General features: G+C 35.3%; 1 protein-coding gene across 1 annotated transcript in view; it reads left to right on the top strand.

Annotated features, from left to right (window-relative positions):
• Window positions 1–18,481, top strand: part of LOC145687658 (annulin-like) — a 113,805-nt gene that overhangs the window by 20,368 nt on the left and 74,956 nt on the right. Inside the window, exon 2 of the mRNA XM_081761122.1 lies at window positions 1,256–1,388. Coding sequence (XP_081617248.1) covers window positions 1,256–1,388 — 133 coding nt within the window. The remainder of the gene's footprint in view (window positions 1–1,255; window positions 1,389–18,481) is intronic.

The raw sequence follows: 18,481 nt of genomic DNA, 5'->3' as shown, positions 1-18,481 counted from the left end.
AATTCCTTAAATGGTAAGGTATAATTTCGTAGAAAAGAAAAAATACAATAACACAGCTAATAGATAAGTGGTAGGAACTCTTCCTTCGCCAGACTGAGTAACCAAAACTAGTTATGCAGGCAAACATATGCCACACAACTTTACCTTCCCTCCAACTCTTAACACACACACAGCCAAATGGAAATCGTAACTTTAACTATAATCGTTTCTATTATCTTTTAAAGAAATACTTCTAATACGAATTTAAACAACTAGTTATGAAAAGAAATTAACCCTTTGACTACATTTTTTTAAATGTGGACATTCTTTTATATGTACGACTCCTTTAATGTGATATATTCCTGACATCTGTACACAGGTTTGTAACTAAACAGTCTTCTGGTCACATTAGACCCGATGAGAGAACAACATGCATTTTTTTCAGAATTTTCTGAAAACCAATTTCCAACGATTGTTGAATTATTCGCATTGGACACATGCATCCCGTTGACAGTCAAAGGGTTAAATACGAAAAATCTAAATATACTCATAGAAACCAGAAGTACTTTAGAACACTCATTCACACTCAGCCTTTTGGACTGCTCTTTTTATGTCGAAGAAATCAATTTCCTTTTTCCGTCGCTATAAAATTCTATAATTATCACTTGTTATTATACAGAATTTTATATGAATCTTTATACTTAAAGAAAAAAAATCTTGTTTCATTACAAACCCGATTCTAACTTCTTGAACTCAGCAGTCTTCTCTTAACACGGTGAACGAAGACCATACAATGGCATCTGAGGCAGGTGCGAAACCAGACTATGGCAATTCCAGTGTTGCCACCGGTAAAAAAGTTCACCATATAAATGTCATGATATACACAACATATTTTGTATCAAATGTTACACAGTGTAATACGTAGTGTTATCTATGACCGACAAATAGCAATTAAAATGCATTTATCTGAGGCTGGCGCAAACGTGTACTTATAAAATGATGTTCAAAGGAAATGCAAGGTTGGTACAAGTCTATCGTCAATTAGAATGTTATTAGTGTTGAGGCTATTTGTTATACGTAATATAGTAGATTATAGTTATCCTACTTAGAGCGCCCAATGCTTTAATAATCTTGGTCCCATTTCTTCATTTTTACCACAACAAGGAAAAAATCATTTTCTTGTTTCGTGTGTTTTATAAAAGTATTATTTTAAGTTTTGTTTTTAAAAAATGTTAATAGAATTTAATAATTCATAATTTTATGCTTTTTATTCTAGTTTGTCGTGCTCTTGGTATCCCATGTCGCTCAGTTACCAACTTACAATCTGCCCACGACACTGATGGGAATCTTACAATCGATCGCTATGTGAATGAGAATAACGAAGAGGTTTCAAAATACGATAGTATTTGGTAAGAACTCTAAGAATATTTTAGCGTTTAACGAAGGTAAAAAAAGTCCAAAATGTATCACACACACATCGGTGTATCTCTTCAGTTTGAAAAAATGATGGGCCTTATGCAGAGTCTTTCTGACGCGTGATTAGTACCATACTAAAGAGATCGACTAACATTTGTTTCCTGCAGTAGTCAGACATTTAGTATGATGCTAATCGTACGTCAAAACGTCTCTGCATAAGGCGGGATATGTCTAAGTGTAATATCTGTCAGGAAAAGAAATGTACACCTGTTTTTTGAGTCTGGCATTCCTGCGCTCCATCCATGGAGAGTATGAGAATTAAATCAATCAAATGTTTACTGAGGGACAAGAAGAAAAGTCTAATCTGAATAAGACATTGCAGAGGGGCACAAGCTGTGAATTCGAATAGTGCATAGTGTAAATAAAGGACGACACCCAAAGAGAAAGCCAGAAACAGCAGCTAAACGAAAAAAGAGTAAAAATTGTCGAAGTGGGAACATAAAATACAAATACAACAAATATGCCAACAACTAAGCATTTAACAAACAACAAAATTGGTGTAGTGGTTAAGACGCTAGATTATAAATCCAAAGAACGGCGGTTCGAATCTGCTCCAAGTAGTATATATATTTTTTTAAATAATGCACACAGCACATGAAAGGTGGTAAAAGAGAGCGTATTACCCGTTCAATATGTTAAGTAAGAACGAGTTAAAAATTTCGGTGAAATTTATTAGAGAAGTGAGACAATGTAGATGAGGAAGCAAGTATATTTAATCTGGGGTTGTATCAGGGAGTGGTGACCGGAAAAACTGGAGATTTTCCCGAATTTCGCCCATGTGAATTTCTACGATAGACAAATTTCTTCAGAAATGTGCCTATTGCAGAGAGAGAGAGAGAGAGAGAGAGAGAGATGCTCCCGGAACTGAGAGTGTGCTGCTTCCATTCAAATCAACGAGATGACAAATAGACACTTACATAATAAGAATGCCGAATACAAACAGCCATAAAACAGCAAAGTAATAATTGCAAGCGTTATCACCTAAGGTTCCAAGATCCGAACAACATATCTCTATTATCCCGAATGCCAAAATATTGTCACTTACACAACTACCCCTCTCCCCAAATGTGTCCTGTGAAAACAAACACAAGTTTTGGGTTGAGGGACCATATTGAGACTACAATATTAAACTATATAAGTAGACTTTTAGCAGATTCGTATTCAGTTATTTTTTTCCACAACTAGTTTTATTGATATTCAAGACAACAAAAGCACTATATTTGTTAACGACAAAGCGAAGTTATTGCAACACTGCGTTACACAGTGAGTCATGCATATTACTCTCGTGAGTTTTGCTCTGCACATGCTAGCTACCGAGGCACGCTGAATAACGCCTGAAGGAAGCAGCGAGAATAGCGATACGGTAAACGGAACAAGCAATGCATTACAGACATTTCAAGAGAAAAGAAGAAAGATCTCTCTTTCCACACTTCATGCTGTAGTTTTAACTTCCATTTCCCCATGGTGGAAAGACTACAAGGTGGTTGCATGCGCATGTCGCCTGGAGCGCTGTCGTCGCTGTGACGTCATCTGGTTTGCAAGGGACAACGGGAAAAGGTGCGGCTTTAAGTGACAAGTGGAAATTCTTTGTTATTTTGTTCTGTTAAATGATATTGAGAATGCCTAACTGTTCGGTGTACGATTGTAGTAATTATTACAGAAAAACTAAAGGAACTAATATAAAATACTTTAGATTTCCTCAAAAAGAGGGGAAATGTCTCCAGAAATGGATTTTAACTTGCAGGCGACAGGACAAAATAAACCTAAAATGTGGTAAGTTTTACGTAAAAATAAATAAATGCAATGTTAAATGAAATTATAAAAAAAGCGATTTCATTATGTAGTTTCTTTTTAGTATTAAAGTATGTAATAATAGTATATAGGGATACAGTAGCTTGTGTTGATTCTGCATACAAAAATCCAATAGTACGATTTAAAAAGACAAACTTTGATGCAAGACCCGGATTCGAAATCATGAGGGAGGGGGGAACAGAGGTTATCATTTCTATTATCATTTCCTTCTACATAAGATATTGAGACAAAATTTTCCCCACACAGACAGGGATGTAATTCGAGAAGGCAGGCACGATGATCTAGGAGACTTATTTCCCTCGAGTTACCCATATGGAAACATTGAACGCGTTAAAGTAGTTCAGATCCCATTTCATTCTGGAGGTCTGCATTCCCCGTAGCCTCGGTGCTGAAATGGGACGTTGCACTTCAAATTAACTAACGAATCAAAGGTTTGTGATAACTATTAACAATGTATTAGATCAAGAGAATAAAGTATCCACCTACGATGTCAGGGCGACGTTTTGGGGACATTTTTATACTCAGATTTTGAAATTTTTGTTCATTTTAATCATAACTTTGTATAATTATATATACATATTTAGAAAATTAAGAATGACTGCAGTAAATTTTAAATTATGGTAGATTCTCAACCAATCAAGGAAGCACGGTGGCTCAATGGCAGAAGGCTCACCTCTGGTGCAAGGGGTACTGGTCCGCTTCTCGGTCAAGTGAGTTTGTGGTGGGCAACATCGTGTCCGTGAGTTTCTCGGAGTACTCCCGCATCCTCATTCCACCAAATTGCACATAATTATTCACTTCCATTTATCTTTTGTCTTCTTTAGTCCACGGGACAGAAAAGAGAAAACTTATCAAGAAAATTAAGAAAATTATGTAATTTTATGGTTTATATGTTTTCCAGTCTAGCTGTAACACCCCTACATCGTCTTAACTTACGCCTAGTACTTCGGTTCTTGCTTGAAATAGTCATGTTGCTGCAATTTCTTTATTTGGGCTGCTTTGTATCTACATATTTATTTCTATATATTTTTAGAACATGATAGTATATGTAGCGTTCTATTTCGTACAAATGTTTAATAATACAATTTGTTAAGGCGTAAATTTTGACACCAATATTCAGAGAACTGTCAATTTCACTAAACCTTTTGTTCAAATACAACTTCTATAAATAAGCGATTAGCGATTTCAAATAAGATGATTTTTTATAAATCAAAAATAAAAACGATGTTTAAAATATTAAATACGTGCGTTCCTGCTCAATAAAGTTTTTAACCTCCCCTGAGATTCTGATGAAACTTACGTAATAGCAACCTCTTTAAAAAAAACTGTCAAGCATAACGAAAATATACATACGTGCATCTCTCTTAACGAAAACCATAAATTCTCCCTTGAGATATTCTCAAAGTTTATATGGGGTCATCAGTAAAGAATTCTCTTTCAAGCAAAATAATAATAATAATAGTAAATCAAAACCGATCAATGTGTTACGAAAATATACTTGAGCATGCCTAAATATATAATAATGAAATGCATTAACGACACACTGTGTTATAGATTATTCAGGCCTATACATACTCGAGTGTATTACTTCAGATGTTTAAAAAAGAAAAGAAAGAAAGAAAGAAAGAAAAGAAAGAAAAAGCAGAAAATGTAGTGAGCAATATTGGCTTGTTCAAGCTTCAAAGTTGTTTAATATGAACTGCTATTGCTGTTCCTTTTGTTATTTTAAATATCTTCCTTTGAATTCACTTAGTTTAAGCATTGATTACATTACGTTTATATAATTATTGTTTGTACTAAAATTTTTTTTCGTTGAAGATCACTATAAATAGAAGAGAAGTTTGCGTGTAAGATACCAGCGAGCAAGCGCTTGTTAAAAGTTCATCTGACTCTCGTTGGCCACATCTGCGACCAAGATGACGTCATGCGCCAGAGCGACAAGAATTTAGCACAGCATTGCATCCACCTTGTAGTCTTTCCAGCATGCATTTCCCCATCAACGTTACATGCCTAGACTATTATACAGTTCCATTGCACTTAATCCAGGGCCTTCAAACAACTGTGTTCTACGAAGGAAAACGTTGAACACTACACTTATAGATAGACAGTTAAGTAGTAATAGATGAATGCAATTAACCCCACATAATATCGATTGTCTAAATATACATTAGTTTCAACAATTAGACACATAACAAAGATTCACAACACCATTATAACCTATCATATGTTAATTCCACTTCACAAGTGGTAGAATGAAAACCGTAGACTGACCGTGGAATGAAAACCGTAGAAAATAAAATGATTTTTTTTTTAAAAATTACAATTATAAACACAAGTTAGTGAAGGAAACAATGACAGTCAATGAAAGGAAGATGATCCGAGGTAGGATTTCGAGAAATAACTTGATAATGAGATGAAAACAGAATTTTATAAAAGGAATGGTTATGATGCGCTAGACACATGGTTGCCTCGAGAACATATTTTCGTCTAGTCATGTGAAAATGTATAGTTTTAGAGAGGCGAGAAAACGCCAGTGTTTCGTCTTTGCAGTGGCGGATCTAGCTCGGGGGCGGGGGCCTAAGACCCTCCCACTTTTAGATTGACGAAAATAATTTAAGCTATTATTTATAGTTTTGAAAATTTATAGTAAAGTCACGATATACTTATCATAGTCTCAATTCAGTCAGCCCCCCAGTTTTTACCTTCTAGATCCGCCACTGGTTTCGTGACTATCCCGGTGTCATCTCGTGTTTCCGAAACGAGACAAATTGTTATCTAGTCTTCTTTCGTCTAATTTTCTTTCGTAAACCTCATAATAATAGAACTAAAATTGGAAGCCATGCGGCTTCGAAATGTAACGAAGTTTACAAGTTAGAATTGATAATCAGACAAGAGAGGGCTATGGAATGCTTTCAAGACATTTATAACGCGACGAGTCCAGACAAGGACCTGTCATGTCTCGTCTAGGAAAACGAGACGAGACAGACGCTTTGTCTCATCTCGTCTCGGATTTAACAAAACCTATATTGTCTCGCCCATGCTGGATTGGAAGCCTCTCACCAGAGATGAAGTAGATCGTGGGCCGTGGGTCAACAGGACGTGACCCATTGCAACCCACCATCCGCCGTGACCCACCATAACCTACATACCCACTACGACCCACCAACACACACTGCTTAGTGCATTGTATATAGCATCCTCTGAAGAGTGGCGAATTTGTCTAAATTTTACTTTTAGGATTTCCATTTTCTTCTTCTTCTTTTGCATTTGTTTCTGTTTACTTAGCTGAGATGAGTATATCTAACAAGGACAAGGCAGACTTTGTTAAATGAATTTAGGGGCCATCTTTCGCGAGGTAGTAGGCACATTTAAACTGGGAGAGCGCAATAGCCAGAAATAGCTTAGAAAAAGCGTCTCAAAGTTTCGACTCGCCGTATATATGGTATGAAGCCTAAAATTATCAAGTGGTGGTACATCAAAAGATATGTAATCGCCGATCAATCGCCATCAAAAATCATAAAGTAAAAAAAATGCGACGTGGATTCGCACAAGCACCTTGATCACTGAACCGCGATCGCTACGCGGTAAACGCTTCGTCTTTAGTCTGGTTACGTTAGGTTTCTTTGTCTCCGCTTGCAAACTTGTATGTTACATTTCTTCGATTCAAAATGTATTTCGTATTTCTTTCATGATGTCGACAAAGTTTACATTAATAACTTGAGCTGTTCTTAAACTGGAATTGAGAAAAACTCCGGATTTCGAAAAAATCCGGATTTTTTTCGAATTCCGGAATGTTAACGAAATCAAAAATTTCTAAATTTCGGATTTTTCCGAATTCCGGAATTATTCCAAAATCCGGAATTTGTCCGGTTTTACTTTCGGGAGTCTAAAAATGTGAAAATTCTGGAATTGGCCATCCCTAGTTTATACACAACCTTTCAGAACAATAAGCAAGTAGCTGACTACAAACAAACAAGTAATGCAAAGCATTTTGTATCCTGCAATACGTCATGTATTAAAATCCGACAGGAGTTTCAGTATCTAACCAGAAACTGCATGTATCTAGCTACTGGAAGCTGAGGTATGAAGAATTGTATTGTGTCTTATCTTTTTGTGTCTTATACAACCCTGCAAACCACTGAATATCAACACGGCTTTCGTTAAATCCAAGTTGTAGTACTCACAGTTTCATCTATTTGTGTCTATATGATCTTGTTACTAAAGCTTATTATATGATAACGTTAGTAAGTCTTTCTCTGCTCTCCCGTTAGGTTGTGATACGATCTACTACATGATACAGAACGAATTATCAATTTAACCAAGTTGTTGTATTACTACACATCTGCTTCCGCTTCTGTCAACTCTGGTCGATCTCGTTGATCGCTTCATATTTGCTTTTTTATGCCCCTTTCTTCGTTTACTGAACTAAACATTAACTATTCTGAATTATACTACTGCGCATGCCTCGTAGATAAATATTTCTGATGCCAATAGTTTCTGTTTTGTCCAAGCAATGTTCTTTTTCTTATTCTTTTTCTTATGACCCTTTTATTACATTATATGAAGAGCATGTAGGTCTAAATACCTCATGTATTGCATAGAATGTATGTTTAACTCTTCCAGCAAAGAAGGAACATGTGATCATAGTATACAGCCTACAAAAGTGATAGCTGGCAATACAGTGGTCGAAATCCCTAACGACACAGGGGGTGAGCAGTGTCCTACCAGCTGGTCTAGTGGCTAGCGCGTGAGCCTTTGCTGTGTGGTGTCCCGGGTTCGATTCCCGGCGGGGGAGAATTTATGATTTGTAACTGTCCTCGATGTTCCTGTGTTCGTGTCCCTTCCTTAAAGTTATTAGAAAAAACAAAATTAAACGAGTGAAGCAAGTAAAATTAGCAATAAGCAAGTTACTGAAACACGTTCGGTGAGTCAGTTAAAAAAAAAGTGGACAAAGCACTGGCTTTTCGCGCCGTCCATGCGAGTTCGAATCTATCTCGGCTTGATTTTTTATCCAGTTGAGAGAAAGTATTGTTTCTTTTCGCTACAGGTAGTCACTCTTTTCGTATTTTTCGCCATCCTTCACAGTTAAAGTAACTCGCTATTCTTATTCTTTCTACGAATGATGGATCTTCTCTTTGGTTTCATGTCAAACATGCACACGTAATGAAAAGACATTGTTGATAATAATAATAATAATAATAATATGAAATATTACTAGCTAACTCGTGTGTGTATTTCGACAATATAATTTTATATTATTATGGAAATAAGTAAGGCTGTCTAGCGCCCCCTTCTAATGTTTTCGATGTGCCTTATGGGTCCACGGTGTCCAACGTTGGTCCCCTCTCACTATCACCTCCTGTTCTCTCGATATAAGTTATCGACATTTTGCCTAAAGAGGGCTCTGCCGTGGCCCCATGACTCCCCATGACATGACTCTTCGTTCCTTTTGCATTGAAATCGCTTATTTTTCTGAGTAGTATGAGTGCATACTGTCCAACGTTGCTCCCATCACTATACAATTTCCCGTTCTCTCGATATAAATTGCTAATATTTTGTTTGTAAGGGAGATATGGCGTTACAATCATTACGTTTGAAGAAGAATTGAGGAAGATATTGCCTTGCCACAAACAACACCTATTATTATTATTATTATTATTATTATTATTATTATTATTATTATTATTATTATTATTATTATTATTATTATTGTTGTTCTACTTACCACTAATGTTGCCTACCTTTATTTGCAATGCAATGTGTTACTAAAAAGCAAATCAAATAACACTCCTCGCCATTCAGGCTCCCGAACTCGAAATACATGATTTACAGTTCTCTGTGTTAGGGGAAAGCACATTTATTATATTATTCTTTCAAATAACATTTCACAAGTTACTTCACTTTCAATGTGTAATTTCATATCGTCACTAACAATCATCTTGTTCCGATAGGAAAATATCCCCCCTCCTGCAAAAAAAGCCTGACCGTAGCGAAAGGGCGTGAACCTTCTTTAGGCGATTAATCGGGTCCAATATTTCAATAAAAGAGGATAAGTCCCTGCACACAAATATTTCAGTAAAAGAGGAAAAGTTAATCAAACTTTTTGAATAAATATTCATGGGCGAAATTTGCTTCCCTTGGGACTTTTTAAGAGTTTGAAGGGCCGCCATTTTGAACATTTTCATCTGATTATTCTGGTTAACGAACTCATCAAGATATTTCAACAGTTAATGTTTGTGCCAAGTTTCGTCTCAATCCGCTGAAAATTAGAATGGTTATGGCATTCTCAAATAGCGTTATATATATATATATATATATATATATATATATGTATGTATGTATGTATACAGATAAATAGATAAATAGACACACAGAGGGAGAGAGAAAAAGTGTTTTGCTCCCTTCTCGCACCTGTGCTGCGTCAGAGGTAAACCAGGCCTCTTTGAAAAACGTATTGACCAGCCTAACCTAAACACAAGCCTCTTATTTGGTAACGTAGAAACATGGTCGAGAGGTGTAAGGCATGTAGGAATTGTATTTTTAATAACCATGAGTATGGATTCGAACCCCTCTCCTTCCATTTTTTTACTTTTTGCAACTACGTCGGAACGTTGAATTTTTATTCTTTACTAATTGCAAATGGCGTTTACATTCAAAATAAGAGGAATATTTGTGGCATTTGTTCGGATATTCTTCTCTTTCGAAATGAAGACAAGAATAAAAGCAATACGCAAAGACAAAAAGTATTATCAGTACTAAACATTACCAATAATAATTGCTACGAAAGACTAAATACGACCTCTTCTACCATCTCTCATGAGCTGTATGTATTATTAACAAAAATTTTTAAAAATGTCCTTGTCGGGGATTCGAACTGGCGTCCTTCGCATTTGTAAGCCAGCACCTTAACCACTACACCAAGATCATGGCGTGGTAAACGTTTAGTTGTCGGCGTATTTGTTGTATTTGTGTTTTATGTTCCCACTTCGACAATTTTTACTCTTTTTTTCGTTTAGCAGCTGTTTCTGGCTTTCTCTTTGGGTGTTGTCGTTTATTTACACTATGCACTATTCGTATTCACAGCTTTTGCCCCTCTGCAATGTCTTATTCAGACTAGACTTTTCTTCTTGCCCCTCAGTAAACATTTGATTGATTTAATTCTCATACTCTCCACGGATGGAGCGCAGGAATGCCAGACTCGAAAAACAGGTGTACATTTACTTTTTTGACAGATAATACATCTTCGTGAGTGGTTTCCGAGAAGACTTATAAAAGAAATCTAGCATAACCACGCCATCTATTAAGATAAAACTGATACCGAAGTAAATAGTCATCAAGCTTTTCATAATCACACTAGCAAGCCAATATTATACGGTACCAAGGATGCCCATCAGGGGGGCAAGGTGGGGCGCTTGCCCCCCTAAGAGAAAACCGTACTTGGGAATATCGAAAGCCTAATAGAATTTTACATTAGTTGTAGCAAAATTTGAAACTATATTTGAAACCTCGCTTATATTTGCTCCCCTTGGAAAACACAACATGGGCGCCCTTGTACGGTATCGTATTATGAATAAGATGTATACCAAAATTATGGTTAATTCTTTTAACAACTTTGATTTCTGTTTACCCATACTATTGTAGAAGGATATGACATAACAATTTATTATAGATGCGCACAAGACAAGATTTAAGACTGTCTCGTCTCGAAAATGTGCTGTAAAAGTAATGTCTGGACTCAAAAAATGTATATTTCTCTAGTGGAAGAGCTGTGTCTCGACTTGAATTCTGTCAGGAAAAGTCTGTCTCGTCTTGTCTCGTGCGCATTCCTAATATCAATCGAAACATCACACCAAATTAAGAAAATAATATACTTAACGGTAAAATCTCATGCGTACTTTTTGAGAAAATTTAGGGAAATAAATTTTTATAGCGTTGAAAAGTACGTCGTACATTGCCAATCTAATTTAGTTAATGGCTAATATTTTGCAGGAATATATTAGTTATATATGTACTCTACATTTAAGTATATATTTTTAGCACACTGAAAAAAATCAGTTATACACACAGCGGTATATTGTATAAATATACGGAATCTTTATGTTTACTACGGAAATATGTGTATCTGTGTCTTTATCGGAATTATCAACATGCTACATACTTACTGCCCTTTTTCCGCTTAGATGTTGCATCATGCCGTTGTAGGATGTCTGACATCTAACAGTCTTCTGTATATTACATACATACATACGTATGTTATGTACTGTCAGCTATATGTTATATACGTTCATCTTTATGTGAGATTCTGACTACGTATATACAGTTTATTCATTCATAGGGAAAGTACGTTTATTCGGAACACTTACGCATAAAGTAACGTAAAAATACTTTTCAGTTATACATTTGCTCTACGTAAAGTCAGGATTTACACATGTAACCTGCATTTTTACGTACGCTACATACGTTGCTTTTCTCAGTGTAGTAGTTTGTATCTATTGCTGTATTATTTCTCCTAGGAGTGACACAAATATTCCTTAGAAGGCTACATATATGAAGTCGACGCCGATATGTTAACATCTTTCTTTATAGACTTACGAATCAGAATTGCTGCTTTATGAAACGATTTTTTTCTTGGTAAATTTTAATCCTTTCTATTGTTTACCACCAGGCTGAAAAGCATTTTTCGATAAATCTATTTATTGATTTCTTATCGGATGTAGCATACGCTGATGGATTAGTACCATGTTTCGACGTAATCTTACAAACAGAACAAGACATTATCATAATCAAGCAACGGATAACACTGTTTCCATGACTGCCTGTAGAAAAACTACCTTTCTTTTTCTCTCTCCGTTAATGTTGCGATATTATTCGGACTACTCGATGTGGATGGATGACACATTACTGAAATTTCAGTTTCACTAATCGAAATATTTGTTCATTTAACAAATTTGTCCATTTTAAATATATATATATATATATATATATCCACAAACTAAAAATACACATACTTAAGAATTTCATGCAGGTACCGTACGTACTTTACAGTTGCCTAGAGGACGATATTCAATTTCTAATTTTCTACTCCATATACTGTATATGTTCACAATAATAGCAATTATGAGAAATCCTGTACGTATTCAGCACTCAGCAGATACTGCTTCTCTTTATTTTAATTCAGCTGATCTCAATTTTAAATAAATTTTTCAAGAATAACAGTTCTTGGCGATCCTTCTTTCTGTATTTCATAGTACTAATACAGAGTTGCCAGCTCGTACCCTTCGTTTGATATGGTGAGCACAGGATAGGAAGCTCTTATTTATTCACATGACCTGTAGAGTTTTTTGGGCGGAATGCGCCGACTGCAAGTTTTTAAATCTGTGGTCACATGGTACACGTCTTATTCACTAACTTAACAACTTTGTTATTATATTGGCAAGGTAGTGAGATAAGCTGATTTAAAAAAAGAGAAGAAATGCAATGCACCACCGCATGACCTATTGTATATACAACACTGTACTGTTTAACGTCAGAGCATCTTTTTCACGTGGTACAATAGTGTTTGAGTGGAAATAAAACCTTACTTTTCAGCGCAAGACAATATTGAATAATTCCTTAATAATTAATGTAAAAAAAAAAAAAAAAAAACTGAAAGAAAACGAAACACATACGTTTATAGTTTTAAGATCCCTTCAACTACATCCGATAATATTTGAGCATATGACAGGAGGTTTTTATTTCTTAATTCTTAATATAACAAGATGATCCTCTGAGTTCTTTTTTGTGGTCCTACCATAACTAGAATAACTAATTTAATGCTGATTTTATAGGCGATGCAGCTCTTGTTAGCTTAGGATAAATTAAAACGTGCTTGGAAACCCATTGGGATCCGGCTCACTCCTCAAGAAAACCACTCCTCAAGACGATAAACAAGAAGAAGAGGCTCAATTGGGCAAGAGAACAACAAAATTGGACAACTGCTGAATGCCGAAAAGTCCTTTGGAGCGACTAATCAAAATTTGAAGTGGGTCCAAGAGAAGAGTATTTGCCTGCCGTCGGCCTGAGGAGAGAGCATTTTTATTATTTACCGTCCCTTCAGTCAAACATGACGGATGCTCTATGATGATTTGGGTCTATTTTGGTGGTTCTGCTGTAGGGGATATTGTACGAATACAGGAAGTACTGAATAAAGAAGGCTACAAGGACATGGATATGTTGCAAAATCCACGTCTCCTTTAGCCTAGCAGGCATAACCGTGGGGCGTTAAGCTAAATCAAACCGAACATTGCAAAATCATGTTTTTCCTTCTGGAATCCGTCTCATTGGGCCAGGGTTTACCTTTGAAGATGAGAAAGACCATAAACACACATCCAAAGTGTGCAAAACAGTTCTTGGAGCACAAGAACAATATATCTTAAAAGTCATGACATGACCCTGACAGATCCCAGACTTGCACCCCATAGAGTTGCTGAGGGATGAACTGGACAAACAGGTACAGAGACGTTGACCTACATCTCAAGAATATTTATGGCGAATAATACAAGACCAATGGCGCAAAATAATCACATCCATATTAGAAATCTTAGTTGCACACTTACCCAAAATTTCTCAGGCTGTAATCAAAAGCAAAGATGGATATATTAACGAATCAAAAATATGAACGTTTGACTATAAATTGGTATATCATACTTTACGTACTGAAAATGTATATTTTCTTTAGTTATGACAATTTTTTTTTTTTTTTTTAATCTAACTCCATCCAGAATATCGACTCCATCCAGTACTCCGACTCTTCCAGGATATCTCGCTCACCTCGCCACCATGTATTGCAAGTAATACAAATCTTCTTATAAGAAAGAGTAACTAAAAGCTTCCTGTAGTTTATTTTTAACGCTCGTCTTTATTTTTCTCATTTCATTTTGTTTCATCCTTAATTCTTTTTTCATTTCTGGTTTCGAAGGGGGGTACGGACCTCCCCCGTTGGCTACGTGCCTTGGGGAGTGTGTAAATTTCGGGAATGTGGAGGAGCTCAAAGAGCTAATCACTTGCATATGTTCCGTAACTTCTTCAACCAAAAATGTTGAATGGAATAATATACAATATTGACTAAATAATGTAATCTGTTTGCCCTGTTCCGTATCTACCCTTCTGTAATAAGTAGCAACAACAGCTTCGTAACCAAAGAACAAAAACTTAGGACAAGTTGAACACATGAGGATCGTAGCACTATCGAAAGTAGCATGTAGAAATATATACCTAAAGATATACCACATTGACTTGACATCTAGTCTTCCCTTCCGAGCGCTGCTGTCGGCTGAAAGAATTCCACTCCATTTCGCTAAGGATTTCTCGCTTAGCAACAACTGAATACTTATTGACTCAACGCGTGGGTGTGTCGAGGGTGTGAGCTTTAGTTCGCATTTTTGCCACGGCTCATTACATTTTGGCAGCACTATAGAACAACGGAAATGGAATGTGAACAAGTTTCTTCGCGCACGAAATATAGTGGAATCCAATAGACAGCGAACGTCACCATTCAACAGTTCACGAGTATCACCATCCAACTCATCCGAGAAGCAGGAAGACATGATTGATTTCGTCATGATTAGTTCTATCATCTCTGTGTTGCTATCTTGATTTTCGCTAGAAATCAGCATGACATGGCGTAAATAGTGGAAAATTAAAATTGTGTAAACCTAAGCACCAAGAATTTTAATGAATTGTGAATATAGGAAAACTGAAGGAAACTGTTCAAAAAAAATGTAGTAAAAGGTGGGAAATTGTTAAATGTGAGAACGTTAAAGCAGGATAATAGTGATTAGTTTTGGTTATTTTCAACATAAATATAATCAACACTAGTTAGTTTTCCTATTGAGAAAGCAATACCACCATATTGTCCTATAAAGGGAACGATTCCATTACTGTTTTATTTATCAGATATAGAATATAGATACAATAATCTCCCAAACCTACATTAGTAATACGTTCAGTAAACCCTTAAATAGTTTGAAGTTTACGTAAATCGATTTTGTAAAGTGCTTTTAATTTCATTAAGAAACTGTATGCACAAATACAACGATAACGTTGTATATAGTAATTGCAATCTGTGCCAGCTTATAAAAAGGGATCAGAGGCGAATTATTTGAGCAGTATTATATATAAAGAAAAGAAAAACACATAGAGATATCGAGAGATTATTTTTGTAATCGTTAACTAGAAAAAAGAGTGGTTGCTATGGAAACGTAGTAAATAAGTGTGTGTGTGTGTGTATGTAGACATCTTGTTAAATATGCAAAAAGTTGATTATGTACACTTCTCATGGTTGAATATTAAAAATCAGCTAAGAAAGTGATAAAACGTTTGAATTATTTCGAAGATTACTAAATTTGAACTTACGAACCACCTTCTAAATTGGTGCCTCAACACCGGGAAATATAAAAGTGTCGTTTTGAAGAATACTAAAAACGGCAAGCTTTCAACGTGACCTTAGTGTTACCATATTGAGAAGCGGTAAGGTGATACACCGAAATATGGCCATGAGTGCAACAGATAGTGATATAACTGGTGATCAGAGTGTGTATCCAGAAATGAATCCTAATGAAAATTTGACTGACATTTTAAGAGACTTAGCTCAACAAATTAAGGATCAAGTACGAAAAAGTGATGAGATAGCTCAGCAAATTAGGAACCAGTCTGAACAAATTAGGAAACAAGGTCGACATTTTGATGAGAAACTAGACCAGAAGATAAACCAGCTAAATAAGGACTTTGATGAAAAGATAGCGAGATTAGAACAATGTAATGAAAGCAGATGGGATCTTATTCAACGTCAACTGAGTTAGACAAACCAACACATAGTAGAAAAAATTAAACAGTATGACGAAAAAGTGAAAAAAGTAGCACAAAGATTTACGGAAGTTCAAGATTCAGTAGATGGCCTAGAGTCAACGATAAACGCTCACGCCAATCACATTAAAATATTGCAAGATGAGGTGAACTTTATCAAGGAGAAATGTATTCCCGAAAGTGTATTTCAGGACAATGGATATATGAATGTGGTGCATCCTACATCTACAGGTTGTGAACCTACTCGTCATCCCAGACCAATTTTGGAACCTAATGAATCTTCGAGCTGTGAAGAGAGTACTGATAGAGAAAGGAGAGAGAGAGGCAATCATCCCGGCGGAAACACAATTCCAACAGATGTATGAAGACAAATACAGGTAAACAGTTACGATTCAGCGAAGTTAAGTCGCTTACTAAATTCAGTGGTGTGCCGGAAGATATCCCCGCTAGGGCATTTCTTGAAAAATTTCAGGATGAATGTGAGCTCATGGGTGTAGATGAATCTCAGTTTTTAAAATTATTGCCGCATATATTATTACCACCCTGTTTAACATGGTTCAAAGCTATCAGGGGTAATCTTCGTACATATTCAAATTTCAAGAATGCTCTCCTATCAAATTATGAAAATGATTTTATGATAGCGAACAGAGATGCCGTCTTGCGAACGAAACATTTCAATCCAAAGTTAAACAGGAGTATTACAGAATTTGTAGTATCTACATATAATGAGTTAAGATCACTAAATCCAAATCATCCGGAATCCCGAATTATAGCTTCCATTAGAATCTTATTGCCATTTCGACTACAACAGTTGTTAATGTCGGCGCAGTGCATTAGCTTTAATCATCTAATTATGCTTATTCAGAATTATGAAAGTCAGTCGGCAATACAGAATAACAATAAAATGCAGGATAGAGGTCAGGATAATTTTGGACGCAATCAAACACAATATGCCTCTGTTTGTAATGTAAATATACAACCTGAAAATAATTCTAATGTCCATAGTTTTAATAATAGAATGAATAGCTATAATCGTACCGATAATCAAACGCAACCTAATCACAGAAATGGAGTTAGGAATTTTAGAAATAACAACAGGAATTTCAGTAGAAGTAATAATTATCGCCGATTTTCACAAGATGAATTTGCAGATGACAGGAATTCTGTAAATAGGAATCAAAATATGGTATCATCCTATGAAAGACAAGAATGTACACAAGATTGTGCTATACAATGTTGCTTTAATGAGCCCTTCGAACGTATAACTTGAACTATCAAAAAGGCGTCCGATGGATTTGTATTAAATTGACCTTTGCTTACGTCTATGGTTAATATGTTCTTCATTCGATTTATTATTAAAATGTATGTTAAAAATATATGTAATTGTGAAATAGTTCGAAAAAGTGATGAAATTAAGTTATGGTAGTAAACGGAAAATATTATTGAATTTGTTCCTTATAGTTTTGTTGCAATTTCCTTTTATAGTATTAACTGAGGAAATGTTAATTTGTGTTTCATGCTAAAAAATTATCTAAAAGCTTTATTGTAAGACGCTACTCTTGTTTTCGTGTTTTTATTCTATGCGAATTTCATGCGGATATTATAAATATTCAAGAATAATAGATCATAATATTAATGTAAACGTATGAAGGTAATGACAGATATATAAAATAGATGCAACTTATTATATGGAAAGAACATGAATAATGAATATCGAATCTCTTAATTTTTCAAAGTTTATTAATGTATTAAATGATAATTCTCAATGTGTTTATATGTTCTAATTTTGATGCCTTCTGATCCTACTAATATTTAATATTATAAAGATCTTTATTTGTAATTAATGTTGTTTGAATATGAAGGAAACTATCAGTGTGGTTTAATTTTTGAATACCCTCATCGACGATAATTGTAAATCGACGTTCTTAGTCTTAATATATATTGATAAATATAAAAATGTGTAATGTTAAAATATATTATATATATAATGGAAGAGTAAAATATTTGTATTAAAAGTGATATTAAGTATATACGAGGGCTATTCAAAAGGTAGGTGTTTTATAATCTTCAACCCAGGGTTCTTTCCTTCATAGCAAAACTATTACGGAAGTCCCGTCCGGACGACATCTACAACGATAACGTTGTATATAGTATTTGCAATCAGTGCCAGCTTATAAAAAGGGATCAGAGGCGAATTGTTTGAGCAGTATTACATATAAAGAAAAGAAAGACACATAGAGATATCGAGAGATTATTTTTGTAATCGTTAACTAGAAAAAAAGAGTGGTTGCTATGGAAACGTAGTAAATAAGTGTGTGTGTGTATGTAGACATCTTGTTAAATATGCAAAAAGTTGATTATGTAAGCTTCT

Source organism: Thermobia domestica, chromosome 1, assembly GCF_964235325.1.
Source record: "Thermobia domestica chromosome 1, izTheDome1.hap1.1, whole genome shotgun sequence".
Lineage (NCBI taxonomy): Eukaryota > Metazoa > Arthropoda > Insecta > Zygentoma > Lepismatidae > Thermobia > Thermobia domestica.
The sequence above is the reverse complement of the archived record's forward strand: the minus strand, read 5'-3'. Positions and strand labels throughout refer to the sequence as shown.